This window comes from Podarcis gaigeae, assembly GCF_964106915.1.
Source record: "Podarcis gaigeae genome assembly, chromosome: 5".
In the NCBI taxonomy this organism is placed as follows: Eukaryota; Metazoa; Chordata; class Lepidosauria; order Squamata; family Lacertidae; genus Podarcis; species Podarcis gaigeae.
Window position 1 is genome coordinate 56,406,346 of NC_139681.1, and position 22,348 is coordinate 56,428,693.

The 22,348-nt window shown below is 42.6% G+C and overlaps 1 protein-coding gene across 2 annotated transcripts in view; it reads right to left on the bottom strand.

Annotated features, from left to right (window-relative positions):
• Positions 1 to 710: 710 nt before the first annotated feature.
• The window catches only part of NEURL1 (neuralized E3 ubiquitin protein ligase 1), a 137,568-nt gene continuing 115,930 nt past the window's right edge, over positions 711 to 22,348 (bottom strand). Inside the window, exons 4-6 of one of the 2 annotated variants that reach the window (XM_083741608.1) lie at positions 17,425 to 18,105; positions 8,068 to 8,214; positions 711 to 6,449 (exon numbers count right to left, since the gene is read on the bottom strand). In XM_083741608.1, coding sequence (XP_083597734.1) covers positions 6,208 to 6,449; positions 8,068 to 8,214; positions 17,425 to 18,105 — 1,070 coding nt within the window. In that variant the 3' untranslated portion in view covers positions 711 to 6,207. The remainder of the gene's footprint in view (positions 6,450 to 8,067; positions 8,215 to 17,424; positions 18,106 to 22,348) is intronic. The other variant, XM_083741607.1, reaches the window with a different exon arrangement.

Below are 22,348 nucleotides of genomic sequence, written 5' to 3' on the forward strand. Positions count from 1 at the left end.
TGAGTGGAAGGAGAATGTTCTCCCTTTCACACTCCTCCTTCCCTTGAGTCCATCTTCAGCCAGATTTCTGTATGCCCAAATACATTTTTGTGCACAGATTGGCCTTCAAGCTTTGAACTTGCATGTGCAAAAGGGTGCTGCTGCTAAGGGGGAGGAGGGGGGAGTACTGAATATCTCTTTAGGTGGAAGGAGCTGGCTTAGGTACATATGGACACAACCCTGAGCAAGTCAAAGCTGGCAGCATGACTGATTTTCTCTTCAGCTGTTGTATAAGGATTTGAATTGGGCCCTTGGCTTACCTGGATAAAAGAAACTGTTTGCCTCTAGCAATGAGTATGATTGACCTTAGTTATGTGCTCTTAGCACATGTTGCCAAAAGCTTTTGTTTTTAAATTAAAACTTTGCAGAGAGAACCCCTTTAGCATGGACATCCACCCTCTTTCAGACACTTGTACAGTGTGGGGTTCTCTCTTAATTCACTTCAGTCCAGTTTTCCTTACTGGAGTGGAGCCAACTTCTCTGGTTGCCAAAAAGCTAATGAGTGGGAATATTTTCAAGTCAAAAGAAAAATATTTCCTTCCACCCACAGTCCAATTATTATGGTTTCAGAATGCAGCTCCTGCAAATTAGCAACACCTTAGGAACACATGTAATTTAGTTACTTTGGTTTATCACAATCAATAACAGATTAGGTAAAAAAACAACCATTCTTTGTCAAGGCAAACCCTTTATTAGGGACATAAACTGGATCCATTATTTGTTTTAATAGGCTGCGATGAAGGAAGCATTTTTTAATCAACTTCAAAATATTCCTACTCATTAACATGGGGAGGATTAATTTTAAAAGTGGATAATATAAAGCAGCAGGCACTGCAATCTGAACAAGTTCCTTACCCCTACTTTGACACTTCATAGGAATGACTCAGTAAGGAATACAGCATTTCAGACAAGAGCCCATTCCAGCAGAAGCACAAAAGGAGATGGTAAGTATGGCTCACCTTTTAAAAGCCTTACATTCAGAGTTGTATGTGAACTTCCTCTCAACCAGTGACTGACATCTGCAGGCTCAGGGTTTTGTTTTCCCACAAGGGAAAATGGAATGAATAAATCCAGGCCTCATATTTCAGACAGGTTATTTGGGCAACCATAGAATTGTAGAGTTGGAAGGGACCACAAAGGACATCTAGTCCAACTTCCTGCAGTGCAGGAATCTTTTGCCCAAAGCGGGGCTTGAACACAAAGTTAATTACTCTAGCTCCCCACCTGAACAGCACGTGAATGAAGTCCACTGTTGAACATGTGCATTTCTGGATTAGGACCCATCTATTCAGAACCTAATGGCATTTAATTTACTAGGTAAGAGTGTGCAGTATTTGAAACATGAATGAAAAATTAAATGAGCCTCATTTACTCATCTGTTATTATAGTAAATGGGAATTTGAATGAAAATTAAAGTTCTTACTCCGTTTTCAGCTGCATTGCTTTAGAGGCATTGCTTTTGCATTGAAGAAGTCTATGCACAGTTCAGAGAAATGTCACAGTAAGGGGGAAAGAGAGAGACCAGTGAAAGCTGTGTTCAGTTCACAGAGCATCTAGCCTGTGCCTCAGCATGCTTCTAAGAACCTATAAAATGGGGACCCATTCAGTGGGTCTAATGCCCTGGGGAGGTAGTAGATTGCATACCAACTGGATAGAAAACATCCAAGTTAAAAGAGAAAACTGCCTGGGGTCTTCCACTGTAAGCAATGGGAAAACAAATAGAAAATTAAACAAAAGAAACATTAAAAGTGACAATGAACCAGAAAACAAAACTATTCCTCACACACCCCTAGGTGTTTAGAAATGTGTGCCATGTAATTTTACTAGCCACAATTGTTTGTAAAATAAGAAGTGTGCTCCCCACAGAAGTGATGCCAAAGGGATATTATTAAATGCATTTTCTATAAAACATCTCTTCTAGAGGCAATATTTTTTCTCATGCAGAATAGCAGCATCAACTATACACAGCATTTTAATTATGAATTCATCATTTGAAGACATGGTGCTAGTTTCTATGGCATAGTGTCCTAAAATATGAAGCCCTGGGCTGAAGTTTCCCAAAGCACCTTCTCATATTAAAATACATTCTAGGGAAATATGAAAACTGACTGGCAAAATCTGCCGAGCCTAGGAGATGTTTGTGTTGTTACAGTACTTTAAGCCTTTGGCTATCCTACCCCACTATGTCTCTATTTTTAAAGAATTGCTTTCTCCCCCTCACCCCATCCTTCTCATATATCAATATGCCATAATAATAATAATAATAATAATAATAATAATAATAATAATAATAATAATAATATAAAATACGTTAATTCATCTTTTGATATCTCCATTGCTATTGTGGATGCAACAATGCAGAGCTTCACCTCTGATTTTAGATACTATGTGAAAGCAAGATATATAGCCACAAATACCTTGTTCCAAAGCCACATATATTCACTTATCTGCTCATGTGGGGCTTCTGTCCCTACACTCTGCCTCAATCAGCTGAGTAGAGGCAGCAAATATTTTACTGGGAAGGAAATACACATGCAGACCTACTTCCTCTCTTCAGATAACGGAGGGAACTATTCAGGGAAGAGGAGCTCCTTGATCACAAAGAATCAGAACCAGATCAAGGAGAATGTGTCTTGCATGAAATCTCCAGACAATGCCGGTCCTGTCTCTTTCCTATGTTACTGCATATTATGTCTTGCCCCAACTGCTGAAACAAATGTTATCTCTCTCTTTTTATACTGTAGCTGTGGAGGAGACTGGATTTGATGGGAACCTTGCAGAATGAATGCAGCCTGTTTCTAGCCATGATTGTGCAAAAAGACTTAACTCCAAAGTAAGTGGGCATATGACTACAGCCTTAGTTTATAATTTTCTTATCTACTTATGGCCATTGGGCAGCTGTGGGGAACCTTCAAATGTTGCTGTGCCGTCATTCTGATCTTCCCTGACCCAGACTGGTCATGGTGGCTGTGGGTGATGGAAATTAAGCAACTTCTAAAGGGCCAAAGGTTCCCTTCTCTGCTATAGGACATGAAAGGTAGTACCAGATGTTCTCTTCACACAACTTATACTGGAATAGATGCAATGAACTCAACGGAAGACAACACACACACACACACACAGAGAGAGAGAGAGAGAGAGAGAGAGAGAGAGAGAGAGAGAGAGAATGGTCTTGTCAGATCCTGGTTCAAATGATCTTATGGTGCCACAGTAGGAAAGGGCTCCTGCCTTGAGGGGCATAAATTAACTTTCCATGTCCTACTTCCAAAGGCAGAGATAAATCATACGGTTGTCCCATCTACATCTGGTTCTCCTTATGTCATGGCTATGGAGTTTGAGGCTTTGTGCTCATTTTTTAAAAATGCTTTGCAAGTGGTTGACACTGCAGAGGGCCAGATGCAAGTTACTAGTGGAATGGGAAGCTCTTTAGGGATTTGAGTGCAGTTAAGAGAGCACAGATGAGCACCTCGAGGTGGCAAGACAAAAAGCAAGACACAATGATTTTTGGTTGGGGGGGTTGGGAAAAAATGCTAATTTATGTGGGCCAAGACTAGTATGAGGAAACTCTTAGGAACTATAGCTTCTATTTTTGGTTTGTGACTAGGTGAGTCAGTTTTCCTTTATGCAAGGGACTGCTACAATCCACCTGCATTGTTTTTTATCCTGAAGTGCCTGTAACCTATCACATGGTACAATATCCATTGCCTTGATAAGGGTCAACTTAGATTGACAACCAACAGCAAAGTGCTTGCTGGCTCCCAGCCAGTGAGGAGTTGGCTGTGTGCAAATATTCAAAGTGGCATTTGCAGTAACATTCCAGCAGTTGGATCCAGTTAATGCAATGGCGGCCCATGACCAAGCCAGCATGGGCAGTGGGCCAAACCAGGCAGGCTTTTCTTTTGAACACCACATGCTCAGGTGGTCATGTGTCCAAACATAGGCAATTTTAAATGAGGCCTTTTCTGCACATCCAGCAACAAGGACACTAAATTTCAAGAGGTGCCATTGCTTAGTATTGCACATCACAATATCTTTACAGATCATGAGTCCTAGGGGCAAGTTGACTAGGAATGCCTGGATGGGGGGAAACCAGTTATCTATATTCTCTGGAGCACACCTGCATGAGGCAGGTGTCGATGAGGTGGTTCAGCAGCCACTGTGCTGATCCCCGTAAACTTGTGCCTCTCCAGGTGATGCTGTACTACAATTTCCCCATCCTTATTGTAAACTGTGGATTAGCTAGGTCCAGCACAGGCTGAAGCACCCGCAAGTGCTCAGACAGCAAGTACTAGAAGAATCAGTCCAGTCCAGGAATATTACCATGCTGGGTATACTTCAAACAAGAGTCTCCTAACTTTTTCCTTACAGGCAGCGGCTGCTAGGTGTTGCAGGGAACTGGGTCTTTTAGAAATGCTGTGCCCCAATCCTCTGTATTAAAGGGCTTTCTGCCTTCCCGATATGAGTTGGCCATCATTATATTTACAGCCTCAATGCTATACAGGCAACTCTCCATTTGCACAGGGGTTGCATCCCACAGTGAAAAACGGTGCGCACACAACATGGGAATTGCCTGTACATTTAGCCTGGCGTGACTCTGATGAGGGCAAAACTGTCCACTAAGTTGGTGAAGCGAAACACTTTTCATTGAGGGAAATGAAAATCTCAGACATCAGTAATCTGCTGTCCCTTTCCAAATGCTTTCTTAATCTACCTCTTTCCTTACCTAACTGTTTCTGGTGTTCATATTAGGGAGCTGAGGCTGATGAACTGGGCTGTGGGTTTCTCCCAGCTGGGGTATTTGGTGGCATTTCAGAAGTAGTTAGCCCACTTGGTGCCAGGTGACGATAAGCTGCAGTCCCGGATGCATGTGGGATTTGTCAAATGGAGCACAGAAGATAGTGGAGCTGCTGAAGAATGAGGCCTTGTTATTTGTCCATCGCAGCACAATCAGCTGCAGCAAGGCATGGAGGGAAACGCCAAGAATTCAGTCAAGCCAGGTAGATTCACAGTGCTGGGAGCAAAAAAAGGCCAAAACAATTGTCCTTCACATGTTGGGAAGAATACTTTAAAAATCCTTCATAAAACCAAATAAACATTTTTTTAAAAACTAAGACAAACTGCTTCAGGTCTCTCTTTTTTCATGATAACAAAATAGATGCAGCTCTGTGTCACACATTCAGCTTGGCCAAAGGTTATTAAATTACCGATGCTTTTACGTTCCTTAAAAGCAGAGACAGATGTTCAGTGTCCTGATAAAAGGCCTTGTGTGCCTTCTTCCTTATGGCTTCTAAAATGCACTCCATCATTTGCAGAAAACAGGTGTGAAGGCACCCCTTTGGCCATTGAAAAAGCCGTCTGGTGCAATGCTTTAAAAAGAAGGAGGAAACCAGTGGGTTTGGGAAAGCAGCAGGGGGAAATGCTCATAAAGGATGCAGTGTCATGCTGTAGCACTATCAGCAGCTGCTTCCAGGGGTGGGGAGAACAGACTGGGGTGGAAAGGAAGAGAGCATTTATAGAAAGTAGAACTTGAAGGCTGTCAGTTAACAGTGAGACTCCTGTATGCAGCACAGTACAAGAAGCACCCAAAGATCACCTTCCTTAGCACCAGCATACGCCACATTCCCTTGGGATCCAGCTGCCACTGATGTGCATTTGTGGCAGAGGCAGTTCCTTCCCATCGGAATAGACACTTGCAAGATATATTTCTATGGGGGGAGGCTATGCCTCTTGCTCTGGCAAGTGGTTCCAGTGCTCACATGGCTTGTTCTTTTTCTACTCCACTTAAACGTCCAAAATGTTGAATTCATTCACATAATGAAACTGCTAACATACCCAAGAAAATCTGATTATTCTGCATCATTTGATCCTTGCAGGAAGGTGGGTGAGTGGAGCCAGAACTAGGGAAAGAGGAGGAATGCAATTCAACCTTTCTTGACAGATGCACATCAGATTGTTGTCAGTAGCTCTCTGCTAGATGCCAAGGAAGGAAGGAAATGTTTAGACCTCAAATTTCTGGGATTTGCCCACATGTAGCAACATTCAGAGTTAGTTGCACAGGGAAGGATGGGAATTTTGGCAAGCTGGACAGCCCCTCCCCACCCTGTTCTGTTGAGTTGTCATGAGAGAGCATGTCCCCTGCTGCCCCTACCCTTTTCCCGCCATCCTGCTCTAGGTGCTGCGATAGGTCTTGATGATGTCCTTGATGGCACGTCTGCAGATAGGACAACAGGCATTGGCCATCTTCTTGAGTTTGAGCCCGCAGGTGTAGCACAGACACATATGTCCACAGGAGTAAATCACAGTATCCACCATGTTCTCATAGCAGATGGTGCACTCGTCATTCCAGGACCCTGAGATGGAAGGGGAAAGGGGGGACTCTGGCATGCTGACGGGAGAGTTTGGAGCTGTACCTGCAATACAAGAAATGCTGTCACTCTTTTATATGTCTTCATCTCTACCCAGGGACAAGATTGCTGGTCCAACACATCATATTCTAGAGGTTAAGACAATGAGAGAGAGAACATCAGCCCACACACCCCTTTTGTAACTCCAAGATGCATCTGTCTGACCACTATCAGGATGGCCAATACTGTGCCAGATGGACCATTCATGGATTCCAATGTGTCACTCAATGTACTCAATTTCCTGCAGAGGTCAAGATTATCCCTCCCCCCCCCCTGCAGTTTCTACTAAAATGTGATAGCCAGCCATGACTCCAGAATGTGGTATCCTCCCCCTATTGCTAGTAGATTTCCCTAGCTCCTGTAGTCTTTTCATCCATCCACCTCTCCGTCAGTGTCAAATATATTCCAAAGTCACCGATGGCTTGGATCTTGGAAGCAAAACCCATTTGTGCCAAAGAAAGAGGTGTAAACAAATTAGTGCAATATAGTCTAGTCTCAGAGTCTGGGGGCTCGTTGGGCATGTAAATTGGATTTGAATGTGTAACCTGCACACAAACATGCAATAGCAGAAGTGTTACTTTTCTCCCATAAGAGGATTTGGTTCTCTGTCCGTGTCTGTAAGAACAGAAGTACAAAACTGCATCTCCAGACAGCTGTCTCATTGGTCTGTTGGGGTGGAGGGTATCTCTTCAAAGTGATGAACGCTGGGCATTGATAAATTTCTAGAGAACAATAATTTGCCACAAGGCCACTTCTAAAACCCTACATCCATTATCTGTGTGAAAGTATGATGCTGCGCCTGCAGAGGAGTAGAAACAGGTTCCAGACCTGCCTCTGGCCTTGGGCATGCGGCCCAGCCCTACTTATAGATGTCAATGTGCTTGGTGTAATTGTCTGCAAGGAAGAAGCAGCTGCACATTTATAGGGGTTCACACGATCCAAACACCTGCTTGCCAGTGTCCCGAGTGCACGCAAGCCTAAGCACAAGCTTAGTGTAAGTCAGACCTTGTTTATGTGCGAGGGATAAACAACGGCAGGCAGTGTGTCTGATCATTGGGGTCCACTCATCAAAATTCAAGTACAAACATAAGCAAAGCCTCCTGGATCAGTCCAGTATCCTGTTCTCACAGTGCCTGTGGGAAACCTGCAAGTAGGACCCGAGAACAAGGTCACCCTTCCTTCCTGCAGTTTCCCGCAACTGGTATTCAGAAACATTACTGCTGCCAACTGTGGAGGAAGAACCAACAGGGCTTGCATCTAGACTTGTGTCTCAACTAAAGGATCCACGACAGATGGCCATCCAACCTCTCCAAGGAAGGAGTGTCCACCACCACCTGAGAGAATCCATTCCACTGTTGAACAGCTTTCTCGGAAGCTTACAATATTATATTAAAACAGAATATCACCAATATAGCACCATTATAAAATCTAAAAATCACTTTTAAAACAAAGAAAAGAGGAGAGGAATTTTGCAATGACAAATGAGCAGAGATTGAAGCCTGCCCCAAAGTGCAGCTCCTGCACTTCTTGGGGCAGGAAAGGAAAATGAATTTAGGAAGGGCTCTTACAAGATGCGGTAATTGAGGTTGGAAGGGGTATAGTTTGGTGCTGTAGAAGTACTTACCACTGACTGAGCTGCCAAGTGGGCCAGATCCACATGTACTCAGAATGGGATCAGAAATGCCACTGCAGAGGACGGAGGGAGTGTTTGGAGATGAGGTGGGTGAGCTTGGTGCAGAGGGGCCCAGTCGCTCAGCCAGGAGAGTAGAACCTGCAGAAGGAAGTGAAATGCTGGTATAGTTTCAGTTTTTTACTGAGAGGTAGTGTGACATTGTGATCAGAGAGGCCCAGGTTCAAATCCCTGCCACAACAACAGTGGCGTAGCGTGGGTTGTCAGCACCCGGGGCAAGGCAAGTAATTTGCACCCCCTAACCCATGGATTTGCGCCCCTTAACCCTAACCCCCAGATTTTGCGCCCGGTGCGGCCGGCCCCCCCGCACCCCCCACGCTACGCCACCGCACAACAACTCACTGGTTGTTTCTGGAGCAGTCACTCTCTCTCCCAGCCTATCCTATCTCACAGGGTTATTATTAGGAGAAAGTGGGAGAAAGAGAACCATCTATAGGTCATCAACCTTTTTGGACTAGTGGCAACACTTTGAATGTTTAAAGAGTGCTGGGAGCGCCGGTCATAAAATGGTTACTCTAGGGAGGGAATGTAGCATAATATAAAATTCGAGAGACAACCAGCCCTGACAACCTTATGCTTACCATGGGAAAACAGCTATGTCCTGCTGGCCATGGCAATGGAAATTACACAATACTTTAGACGCACACAGAAAGAGAGAGAGAAACCCACACTGAGGCTGTCGCTGTCTAACAGCAACAGGGGGCATTCATCAGTATCAGGAAAAAATACACAAGGTCACCACACTACACTGACTCTCATTTCACAAAAATTGCTCAGAAAGTATTTGCACTTTTTATCTCACAACTTTCTTTCTGGGAGGGCAAGAGACTTAGCTATTCTTTTCCTGAAAGCTCAGAGTATTGGTCACCTGCCCAGGGGCACCACTGAAAGCCTTCCTGGGCACCATGGAACCTGTGGGCACACGGTTGGCAACCCTGACCTACACAGAGAAAGAAGTGGGTTATAAATAAACCAACACATTATACATGTAAAATAGTAAGATTTGACATTGACATTAGCTAGTTAAGCAATTCTGGGCAAGAGCCTGGAATCCTAACTAGGGATTTGAACTGCTGGCACCATTATTATTTGGTAAGATACCCACCCATGCTGCTTTGCACAGCTCCTTTTTTGGCTAGCAGGAAGCCCCAGTGGCTGGGACGAGGCGGCTGGTGGAACTACAAGTATTGAGATGTGTGTTATTCTAGATATCTGAGCTGTGGAGTGAGAAATAACTGTCATACCCAAGGCTCAGAAGACCAGAGGTTTGCGTCAAAACACCCTGTGAACAGTATCTGCATTCTGTTTGCTCTAAACACATCAATCACACATTGTGCTTCTGTTGCCCAGCACTCACTTATTTCTGTTTACATGGAAACAATCGCCATGACACAAGCCTCACGTAATTGCATACTTAAAAAAAGAAAAAAAGTCAAATGAACAGAATGAGCATGGCATCAGGTGTGACGAAGAAACAGAGTGACAAAGAGAGAAGGCTCCAAAGCACAGTGGCAGAGTGTATGTTCTGTGCGCAGAAAGACTCAAATTCAGTCCCTGGTATCTGCAGTTTAAAAGGATCAGGTAAAAGGTAACGCGAAGAAGGTCTCTGTCAGTGACCCTGCAACACCATTGACAGGCAGACTAAATAGGCAATGCTGGACCAGATGCACAGGTATAAGGCAGCTTCCTATGTTCCTAAAGAACAGTTTTGGCCTCCGTCTCAGCAAGGAGGTGCACAGGCTAATGTCCTTGCAACAGGAGCTTAGCCATCTAAGAAGTGAGTGTTAAACTGGACCATAAGAGGCATCATGGGGTAAATTTATACCAGGTGCAGATGACCTTCTCTACAGAACCCCTGGGAGTTAAGATCATCTGAGGGTTCCTCTTAGTTGTTCCAGAGGTTTATGGGGTGTGTAGCAGCCCAAGAGAAGACATTCTCAGTGGCCACCCCTAAACTGTGGACCTCTGCCCCCACAGAGCCATATCTGCTGTCTTCATTATACAACTTTTGGTGAATGCTGAAGATGCACCTCAGGCTTACATCTCAGGCTTTTGACGCCTGAGATGTATATTTTTAGGACCCACCTTGTTTCTGTGATTGCAAGTTGATTTACACTGTTTCTAACATTGTGTCTTAATTGTAGCCCACCCTGGGACTTTAGGGTGAAAGGCAGGAAATTAATATTACCAATACTATTACTACTACTAATAATAATAATAATACAACACTATGGTGGAACAAATCCCATACTCTTTCAAATTCTCCTTTTTACATTCATTTTAAAGGAAAAGAGGCATCTCAAAAGTCTGGGCTTGGCAATCCTAACAGAGAACTGAAAGCAGCAGTCCCAAATCCATTCCTGAACCCTATTTTATAGGCCAGGGGAGGCAACGGGGTCCAAGCTGTATTCCAACATTTGTTCTTTGGAAACAAACCTTATGACAATATTAGGCTTTATGGTAACTGTTTCAGCTCTTTGCCATTGCTGGTTTAGCAATCTGCTATGTTGATTTTGCCATTTTTAAGGGGATATAAATGGCAATAAAATAAGTAATGCTTCCCATGTAACACTGCAAAATGCCAAGGTCATTGAGGACAACGTTCTGAGGAAAGGCAGCTGTTTCTAATGGACCGTTACTCAATGTCAGATTTTGGCTAATCATGGCAGAATCCTTGGCTATTTTGTTCTGGCAGCCAATGCAGCTCTGCTCTGTGTGTGTGTGTATGTGTGTGTACTGATTAGCATTAAGTTCAGTAAAGTGGGTGGGCAGGATGGGCAGAGAGAAAGGGGGAAGCAATAGCTTCTGGCTCAAATGCTGAGCAGGCTGACCATTCCCAACCAAGTTCACAGGCAGATTTTGTTTTCATTGTAAGGCAACTGTGTATCTCCATTAGAAAATACTACAGTGGTACCTCTGGATGCGAACGGGATCCGTTCCAGAGCCCCGTTCGCATCCTGAAGCGAAAGCAACCCATGTCTGCGTGTGCTCAGATCGCGATTTGCCACTTCCGCGCATGCGCGTGACGTCATTTTGAGCGTCTGTGCATGAGTGAGCGGTGAAACCCGGAAGTAACACACTCGTTACTTCCGGGTCACTGTGGAGCGTAACCTGAAAATGCTCGACCTGAAGCACATTTAACCTGAGGTATGACTGTACTTCCATGAATCCTGTATTGCTCCAATTGGAAAAAAAACAAACTGTTTATATGTAATGGAACAGTGTTGTTTTAACCAGGCTCTTCAGTGCATTGAAGGTCTTTGGCATGTGCACGAGAGGCCCATCAATGCAGTACTTTCTTGAAGGTGCCTAGAGCAAAATGTGGAAGCCACTCTGACTGCCACAATTCATAATGTGCAACACAGGAAGCCACTGGCCCATATGGTTCAGCATTGTTGACACTGAGTGGCAGTTCTCCAGGGTCTCAGACAAAGATATTTTCCAGAGCTACCTACAGATGCCAGGGATTGAACCAGAGACTTCTTGCATGAAAAGTAGGTGCCCTACTACGAAAACAATGGGACAGTATGGTCAACTCAGGGCCATCTGTGGTGCTGCAGTTCCTTCTTTTCTCTGTGCATCCCGCTTACTGCTTCCAGGAAACTTGAGGCTTTCTTAGACGTTTTAGAGTTTCTTCTCAACCACCACTATTATCAGTGTCATGGGATGGTCTGCTGCAGCCCTGTGCGTAACCCTGTGTAAACAGGCCTGTTTGCACCAGTGACTGCTATCTGAATGTTCTTGGAGGCAGCCTACCCCACACCCATTCCTCCAATCTGTTCAAATGAAGGGAATTGCATTGTATATTGTAAACACCCTAGCAAGAGAACAGATCTCATATACACACAACAAAGAGAGAGACATTAAACAGCAGCCAAGAAGTATACAAAACAAAAGGCTTCCTCTCATATTTTTGACCTAAATGAAGCTCCATACGCAGGGAGCAGCATGGGTTATATGTCCGTGCATCAGAGAAATACCAATTTGTCTATCTTGTGGCGACGGCAGCAGCAGGAATGCTGGGCAGCTTCACACAGTGGAATCAAGGAGCCTCCATTTTAAGTCCCCATAATGTTCCCAATGTACTGTAGCTTCAGGGCATTCTGGGAAATTAAAATGGCAGCCCATTTCCCCTAAAAGGGGGGGAAATTCTAGCAAATTAACATGGTGATTCCCAGATCCAGGACGGGCCTCAGTGGTGGGTTTTGTCAGATTGCTAGGGCAAACCACGCCCACATTCCCCAAAGGAAACTGCTGATTCTGCCCCCACACCCACTCTAGCATGGAGGGTAGCAGGGCTTCAATCTTTTACCTCTCATTGTGGTCCTGATCTAGCATTCATGAAAAAAATGGTGTTCAGTGGCAGCTGTGATTGCCACTGCTGCCAGGAACATACTTCCTAGACTCTGCTGAGATTCAGTTAGAGATGTACTGTACTCATTCATACACATGCAGTCAAAGTGCTTGTTGACATTTTCAAATATTTTATATACACAAAGAGCTGGAACCCATGCTCCAGGCTGATTGCTCAGAGAGATCTTAAGCTGCCAAGATGGCAGAACTTATGATGTCCAAGAAGGTGCAAGTAATATTTTTAGAGCACTGAGGCCTCTGTGCTCTCAGTCCAAACAGGTATGTTTCTTCTCCAGGGTGGAACTCTGGGAGGAAACATGGAAAACACACACACCAGATCTGCAAGCTTGAATAAGAACTTGGCTATGCACAGTACAAGGTGGCTAGCCTCTCAAGTCCACTGTCACAAAAACTCTCCACGCAGCCCTCCATCCTTGGATTAGCTTTGCGCTTTGAGAAAGTTAATAAGGGATGAATGAATGGCTAAAAGCATGAAGTTTGGACAATGATTTTTTCAATGCAAAAGATGTAAACCTGCTGACAGCACAAGGAAGGGGCTAGATTGGTTGCTGAGACAGCATTCAATCCACTGGTACAGTGGCAAGGCCAGGTTCACTGGGATGCACTGTGTGAGCTATCTTTATCTGATTATGATTAGCATTAATGTATGAATAACCTTTCACATAAGTCTCAAAAGTGGGGATAAAACATTGCCCTGCAGAATCCCATAGCATAACTGTCAGGTGGCTAACAAGCACTTTCCCAATGCTCAGTCCCATAGGTAAAATCAGAACACAACTTGTTCTTAATATATTCCCTCTTCTCTTGTATCCTTTTGGGCAATAATGCCTTCATGATGAGCTTATCCATGCTTACGCATGCTTACTTAGGCGCTTGTCAAGAGCGCCTGCCTGCCCATGAGGTATGCTGAGGCAGCTGCTTCAGGTGGCCAAAGTTTATGAATAAACGTAGTTTAAATGGCCATTCGGGAAGCAGGTGGCGCTGTGGGTTAAAGCCTCAGCGCCTAGGACTTGCCGATCGAAAGGTCAGCGGTTCGAATCCCTGCGGCGGGGTGCGCTCCCGCTGCTCGGTCCCAGCGCCTGCCAACCTAGCAGTTCGAAAGCACCTCCAGGTGCAAGTAGATAAATAGGGACCACTTACCAGCGGGAAGGTAAACGGCGTTTCCGTGTGCGGCTCTGGCTCGCCAGAGCTGTGATGTCACGCTGGCCACGTGACCCGGAAGTGTCTTCGGACAGCGCTGGCCCCTGGCTTCTTGAGTGAGATGGGCGCACAACCCCAGAGTCTGTCAAGACTGGCCCGTATGGGCAGGGGTACCTTTACCTTTACCTTTAAATGGCCATTCTCCTTCACTGCTGTTGTGGCAACAGCCTCTAATGTCTAGGCATCAACACTTGCAGCAAACGTCAGCTCATACTCATTTCGCTTTCTTGGCTTTATGGGTTGCAGACAGATATGTACAAATGTCTGCCTGAATAGCATTTCCTGCCAGACTCACTCAACTTGGACATTTTTGCCTACAGACAATATTCAACTAAATCAAAGTGCTAGTGCACAGATTAGCTCAAGCACAATGGGACTTCCCTTTCTTCTCACCCCACATACACCTTATGCAATCCATGAATCTCCTCTTGAGGTTGAGAGAGTCCCCAGAACAGATAAAGGGGGGCATGGGAGGAGTAGAGGGGGGTGACATTCTGTTGTGCAAGAAGAAATCCTTGCACTAATAGAACATCCACCTTAGGTCAAAACAAACCCAAGGAGGTTAAGATAGCCAGTAGATCAGGATAGACTAGCACTTTGCTCAGAGTTATTTTACTCCCACTAATTCACTAACAGCACATCAAAAAGTTTGCTGCTTTAAAAATTACTGCAGATTTTGCTGGATGCATCAACTTGGTTGTTACCAGGAAATTTAGTTCATTTTGTCACTTGCACGTATGCAGAAAAATCTAACCCATTCCAGCATTTGTGCAAGAAATGGGGAAGCTTTGGCTGCCATGAACAGGCACATCAAAATTCAGAGAGGATGATAAACTATCTTGTTTCCAATTTATTCAATATACCCAGGCAAAGGCATAAGGAGCTAATATATAATTATTACTAACATCCCATTTCAGCCAGAGCTGTTTTATTATTCTGATGAAGAAGATGATTAATTTGCAGTCTCACAGAAGGAGAGAACATAAAGTTTATGCCTGGTGTGTAAGTCCCTTGACTATAACTTCATATCATTTTTGTTTGTCAAACTCAATCTGTTAATTTTCTCTTCATTTCTAATTTTTTCAACCTTAAGTTCAGTTCTTAACATTACCACATAAGTGGAATATATACTTTTTAAATACAGTTTGGCCTTCCAGCAGTTTTCGGACTACAATTCCCATCATCCCTGACCACTAGTCCTGTTAGCTAGGGATGATTGGAGTTGTAGTCCAAAAACAGCTGGAGGGGCACGTTTGGCCACGACTGACTTAGAATATGCATCCTCATCAGAGGCAAATAGTTGTTAAATGCAACTGATGGTCCCATATTTATAGCTGGATTGAGGCCATTATTCTAAGAGGACAGATTATCTAGGGGGAAAGAACAACTAGACACCAAAACAATCAGGAGCAGAAGCAAGAAAGGGAGAGAGTGGCAAAGAAAAATGACACTCTGAAACCTCTGGAACAGATAAACTATAAAGATGTTGCAGGGATTGAGTCCTAATACGATTATTGCCCTGCCATCTGGGGATTAGCAATCTGTGGCCTCTAGCTCCCAGCACCCTCAGCCAGAATGGCCAATTGTCAGGAGGGCCACAGGTTGTTAATCCCCGCTTTAGTTATTTCAAACTACTGACTACTGCCACTGACTACGAATGTTTCCACGGGTCATTCCTAAACTCATTTCTGAATAGAAAAAGCATAGTTCTCCAATCAATTTAGAAGCAGCAACTCTTTTACATTCTATCCTTTACTAGCAATATTTACAAGTGACATTCCAGATGAAAAGGCATTCTTAGCATAATTTAAGAAAACACATTCAGAAGGAAATAGAAAGCCAGCCCTAAGCCTCTTCACACTGCATGTTTCTCCTCAAGGAAGGCTCCCCATCTTCACAGAAATTGTAAAGGGGCAGATTCCAATTTGCACTAATTTCACTTTTAAATGATGCTAAAAATGAAGATCTGCTCAGGATACTATGCAATGTCAGTGCACAGCCCTTTAGCGCGTGATGATTAAACCCCCTCGAGAAATGCTTGCTAATCATTTGCATTACTAATGTATACTTAGCTTACAAGAGAATAAAAATAAAATTGAGCCTGATGGAATGGCTCACACAGCATTTAACACAGCTAATGCCTTTCTAAGATGCACTTAAGGCATTTTTTTTAATAAAAAAATGTTTTTAGACATATACCAGAAACCCCAAAGCTGCTGCTTCCAAACATATTTCTATTAAAACACTAAAGTGCTGTCTGCCCTGCAGTTTTCTGAATACTTTAGGCAGTGATGTGCCTCAGATGATCTGCCTGCTACATTTCTGCCTATTTAATGAGTCCATTTTCCTAAACACAAAATTAAATACATGGCTCACAAAACTTGGGGGCACCCCAGAACAAATGCTACATAAAGGAAGAGACCCATTAGGCACATTTATGTGCATTCATTGTCTGCATTTGCCAAACTTCTCTTGTGGTGTATTCATTTTAAGTTGCTGGTTAATAGCATTTTTCCAAGATAACACAATTGTTGCAAGTCTTAAAAAGGGTGGTTTTTTGTTGTTTTTAAGGAATGAGGCTGCTTCTGTGATGGACGCAACTACACAGGTGTCACCTTCTCATAACTGATCTGTGGCATAAAAACTCACTATTACTGAGCCGTATCAAAACGAATGCATTCATTCATGTAGACCCTGAAATCTTGTGAATCTCCTCAAAATCCCAGAACTACTTTAGGAAAAGGGATATGACACTACCAAGGATTTTCATGAACTCTTTTCCTTTCCTTATTAACTAATTTTTAAAAATACTCTTTAAAAGCTGTGTGCTCTACGTCTACAGTGCTGAGGAGCACATTTCCCTTGGTGACTTAATGATATTTTTTCTAAGTAGTATATACACTGTCTAAATCATTAACATCATCACAACATGCCATTCACAGTTCCCAAAATGCAAGTTTGCTTGTTAGCTCTGTTCTTTTTTGGCATAAAATTATTGTTTGGGAGAAGCTATAAAGCAGTAAGGACTAGATTTCTCAGAGCAAATAACTACTTTCTGGAATTCAAGTCATATTAGACAAACATTGGTAACAAGCCATAAGAATGAACACTCATAATAGTATGTCTATGTAATATATTAAACTGTGTGGCTGGATTCTTAACTTCACATTTTATAGCAACATAAGGAAATGTTAGGCTGTTTACTTCAAATGCTATCACCCTTACAAGCCTTGCTCATGTACTATAGCATGGTGTACCTCAATGATAAATGTGTGAGATTTTAATGTTATAAAGCCATTTGCTTATTTTCTTTTTTTGCTGAAATGCTGGCTGCACATGCTGTTTAAATGAAGCCAGTGGTCAGCTATATTATTTTCTTTCAGTCTGTTCAATTCTGTGGATAATAGGGAAAAAAGAGAAGGCGAGGTTTTCCATAACCCTCAATAAATAAAAATTACTTACCCTTTTTGCCATTGGAAAGTCACTACTGGCGGCCTTGATGGGATGCCCTAGCTGGAACTGCAGGTATTGAGAAGCAACCCTGCTTTCTCCATTCTCTCACCTCCAACATCCAGTGCAAACAAGACAGGACTTGCCACAGAACCTACTTTGCCTTTTCTTTGCTCACCCCAGTGCTATATTCTAGTGCTACCACTAGCCCACTCAGCCCAATCCCCCCACTTATGTAACACTGCATGTGGAAAGAGGCACACATACCCAGGACTCGGATTTGCATGACTGCTCCATGTAAACCAAAGAACATCCACAGTGGCTGGGAACAGTCCACGCACACCTGCATGCCGGCGTTTGCTCCATTGTGGCTCAAGTGCAGTTCGCCTTCTGAATTCACCATGAATCCCAAAATGTCTCCACTCTGGAGAGGCACCAGCACCCTACAAACTGCCCAGAACTCTTTCCGGTCAACTAAAGACTCTGGATTATAAGGAAGGTCGCTGGGCCTCATGGTGCTGGGATCGCAAGTGGTCACCCCGTAAGAGAGTGTCCCAGTACGTGAAGTGTTGGATTTATTAATCTTGACAAATATGGTCTCATTGATTCTAAGGGGCCTGCTGGTGAAAACCAAAGTTCTCTCTTCTCGAGCATGCTCCAGGCGAGCCACTGTCTGGTCATCCAGGATTTTAATATGGGCTCCCCTGAGCTGATGGAAACGGAGGTCACTTTCAAGCTGGGATGGGAGGAGGTGGGAATGTTGAGAGTTGAGGGAATTCTGTGGAATGGGACACATGGCAGCCATGACATGGAAGTTCTCCTCCTGGAGGTTGAGGTCGCAAAGGCTCACAGACAGACGGGTGTCCTCAGTCTCCCTGCGTAGTGAAGGCCGCCGGATAGCCGTGAAGGATCTTGGACGGAGACAATCTGGAGCAATAATTTCACTGTCTGAAAATCAGAACAAGAGAGGGAAGAGATCACCTGAGGACAATGTGAACGTCTAGTTTACATTATCAGTTCCTCTATGAGCAATGCAAGCTTTTGCTGTTACCAATGTGTTTCCCCTTCTACATGATAAAACAGATCAGTCCATTTTCCAGTGAAATCATCTCTGTAAACATTTCAAGTACCATTTCAGGCAGACTCTCTCTGAGTCAGTATCAGATATTGAGGGTGGGGGGCAACACTTGGAAAAGTGAATCAGATGGTAAATAAGCAGGATCCATCAAGAAACCACTGGCAGATTGCTGGAGAGCCCTGAAAAGTTACGCTCTGTCGACATCTAGAATATGTTTCATGGTAAAAATGAAAAGGACAGCTGAGCAGGTATTTGTCTTTAACATTTTAGAAAGAGGAGGGTGAATCCACAGCTATGCTTGTCCAAACACATTCCCTTTCTTTCCAGCTGAGTGGGGAAAGTGGAGTTATGCCATATAAAAGGATAACTGATTCACACAAAGTGGTCTTGCAAATGCATATCCAAGATGGGAATAATGGCTCTAACTCCACTCAGAAGTTGTGAGAAATGCCTAGTTTACTGGTGACTGTTTACAATGTTGATGTACTCTTAAATTTACGGCTGTCCTTAGGCTGAAATCCTATACTACCTGGGAGTAAATTCCATGACCCTCAATGCAACTTCTGGGGACATAGGGTTGAATCTAGACTTGATCTCACTTAAGAGTAGATCTACTGAAATCAATGAGGGAATTTAATCATGACTTACTTAATTCCAACTGATTTTAATGGGTCTACTCTAAGCAGGACTAAATTGCAGTCCAACCCAGTTTTTTAAATAGTATTTTACTGTATTTTTATTATAGTTTTTTTGGTTTTGTTATCAGCTCCATTTGGGTGCCACTGTGGCAGAGAGCACAACTCATTAATTTATAAAAGAAAAGCCCAGAATAAAATTTAAGATACTTACTGATGCTAAAGACAGAGGGGGGTTTGCCCTGCCGGACTTGAAACTATATTATGAATCAGCAGCTTTTTGCTGGTTGAAGGAATGGCTACTTCTTGAGAACACTGACATCTTAGATCTTGAAGGTTATGATAATGTATTCGGGTGGCATGCATATTTGTGGTATGACAAGGTTAAAGTGCATAAAGCATTCAAAAACCATATTGTCAGGAAAGCACTTTTTAATGTCTGGATTAGATATAAAGGTTTTTTTGAGAATGAAACTCCAAGGTGGTTATCACCTATGGAAGCAAAAGCTATGAAAAAACTTAATATGGAAGCAAAATGGCCAAAATATTGTGAGATTTTGGAACAGGAAGGTGACAAGTTGAAATTGCAGAGTTATGAGAAGCTTAAAGGGAAGGTGCGAGACTGGTTACATTATTTTCAAATAAGAGAGGTTTACAACCAAGATAAAAAAAAATCGGTTTCCAGGTGGAAAAATCAAAGTTGGAAACAGAATTGTTAGAACCCAATGCTAAGATACTATCAAGAATATATAACCTGCTGTTGAAATGGAGTACTGAAGAAGAGATGGTAAAATCTGCTATGATTAAATGGGCACAGGATATAGGACACAATATTATGTTTGCTGACTGGGAGCAGTTGTGGACCACCGGGATCAAATTTACGGCATGTAATGCCTTAAGAGAGAATATTATGAAAATGATACATAGGTGGTACATGACCCCAGTCAAGCTTGCAAAAATTTATCATTTGCCCGATAATAAATATTGGAAATGTAAAGAAATTGAAGGTACATTCTTTCACCTTTGGTGGACGTGCCCGAGGATTAAGGCCTTCTGGGAGATGATTTACAATGAAATGAAAAAGGTACTCAAATATACTTTTGTGAAGAAACCAGAGGCTTTTCTCCTGGGCTAGTCGGCCAATTGGTGTCAAAGAAGGATAGAACTTTCTTTATGTATGCTACAGCAGCAGCAAGAATACTCATCGCAAAGCATTGGAAAACACAAGATCTACCCACCTTGGAAGAATGGCAGACGCAAGTAATCGACTATATGGAAATGGCTGAAATGACTGGCAGAATCCGAGATCAGGGAGAAGAGTTGGTGGAAGAAGATTGGAGGAAATTTAAAATTTATTTACAGAAGCATTGTAAAATGTATGAATGTTGATGGCATTAAAATGATATGAAGGGGTTCTGGTGACAAGAGAAATTTGAGTTTATAAAATTGGGAGGAAAAATATTTAAGGGTAAAAGTAGCAGGTTTTGAATTTGCTGAATTAATTGTCAAATTGGAATACAAAAAAGGGAGCCGTGAGGAAGTCAGGAAAATAAGTGATTCAAAGATAAGAATTTAAAGAGAGGGATTTTTGTTTTTGTTTTTTTGTGTATTTTTTGTGTTGTTGTTTCTTTGTTGTATGTGTATCTTTTTTCTTTTTCTTGTGTATGTTGTTATCTTTAAAAAAAACTTAATAAAATATTTCATTAAAAAAAAGAAAAAAATTATAAAAGAAATGAATAAACATTTCAAATTCATTCATTCAGCAAAACTTAGTTAAGATTCGTAATGGAGAGTAATGGAGTGGGACTCAGTTGTGGCTAATATAAATCTCACTGACTCCAATAAGACAGTCATGATGAACGTCACATGTTATCTGGTCTGTGTTTTCCCCTCAATATACTTTAGACTGTATTTGTTCTACAGTTTAGTACCAAGGATAGTGAGTTTGGATCAGTATTTTATCTGGGTTTCAGGTCAAGTTTCCCGTGCATTTTATCTACTTTTAATTTTTATTTTATCTTGTCATATTTTCAAAAGTAACAGAAAGCAGACAGCAAATCAGGAAAAACTAAATCATCACCACCATCCCATATTAGCACAGTAAAAACAACAAAAAGCACTACACACAGAATGCAAAGAAGAACCTTAAAAACTTTTTTTAAAAAAAGAAAATCATGGAAATATTTTTTGACCAGACCTTTTAAAATAACTCAGTTTTTTACTGGCTTCCTAAAACAATCAAAAGATAGAGCCTGGCAAATATTATATAGCCAATGTGATGCTCTCCTGAAGTTGTTGGATACCTCCCACCAGCCAATGGCCAGGTATGATGGAAAGTGCTGTCCAATAATATACAGAGGGACCTTTTCAGCCACAAGCAGAATTGCAACTGACATTCCACACCTTCAGGAGTACTTTTTCCATGTATACAATCTGCTAGGTTCTATGTACATTGGTGGGTGTGGCATAGTTGCTGTGGGCGGGGCCATTCGAAGGCTTTACCACAACCTTTACAATGGCCAACTCTACAATTCTATGATTCTATGACATCATTTATGAGCCCTGCTTATTTGTGCAAGTAATATTTTCATTAGCGAAACCTCTTTTCTAGCCGTATGTTTTAATGAAGAGCAGCATGACACTATTAACACCATTGTGCTATGATGTCAGTTGTTTTGTGGGCTGCTCACTGATAGTGCTTCTAGTCAGCGAGACACCTCACCAGGGTTGTGTCTTGCCAGCTTTTTTGTTTCAGTGAAGTACTTCCCTTAGGACCACAAAAGTATGTCTCAAGTGAGTGCTGACAGGCAAGCCATCTGTCTTTGATTTGGTTTATAAAAAACATTTCAGCTACAGGGCTTGTTCACGCTTAGGGTTTACTCCTAAGGCTAAGTAATTAGTCTGTTGCTCACTATAAGCAGAAGTATGAATGCAGCCATTCAAGGACAGCTGTTACAATCCCTTAGCAATTCCCCACCACCGCCACCCCGGTATAAAGTTTGGATTAACCTGCCTTATCCAACTCACTGAAGTTGTCTGAAGCCTAAATTAGACATCATTCTAATTGAACAGTTAGCAGCCACATTCAGGTGTTGTTGCTTTTAAAAAAACAACCCAATACCAGGTTCATTTTCATCTGTAATGGCAGTGCCCAGTGAGGGTCAATTTAACCCCTTCCTCCTCAGCCAAACTCCACACACTTACGCTCTGCAGTGAGCCTTAGGAGAAATAAAAGCCTGCACTGGGGCTAATCACTCAGACCTGGTTTCCACATGTAGCAGCATGGAGTATTGTTCTACTTCAAGTGGTGTGTGTGTGTGCGCGCGTGCTATTTTTGAAAGATACTTTTTAAAAAAACTCTCTTTATAAAGAAAAATGTAAAATATCATGAACTAGGCTAGGTTGGGCTGATTTTTATCCTCATTGCACTAGCTGTATAACGGCAGGGATTTTAAACACGGGGAAACATTTAAAAGTT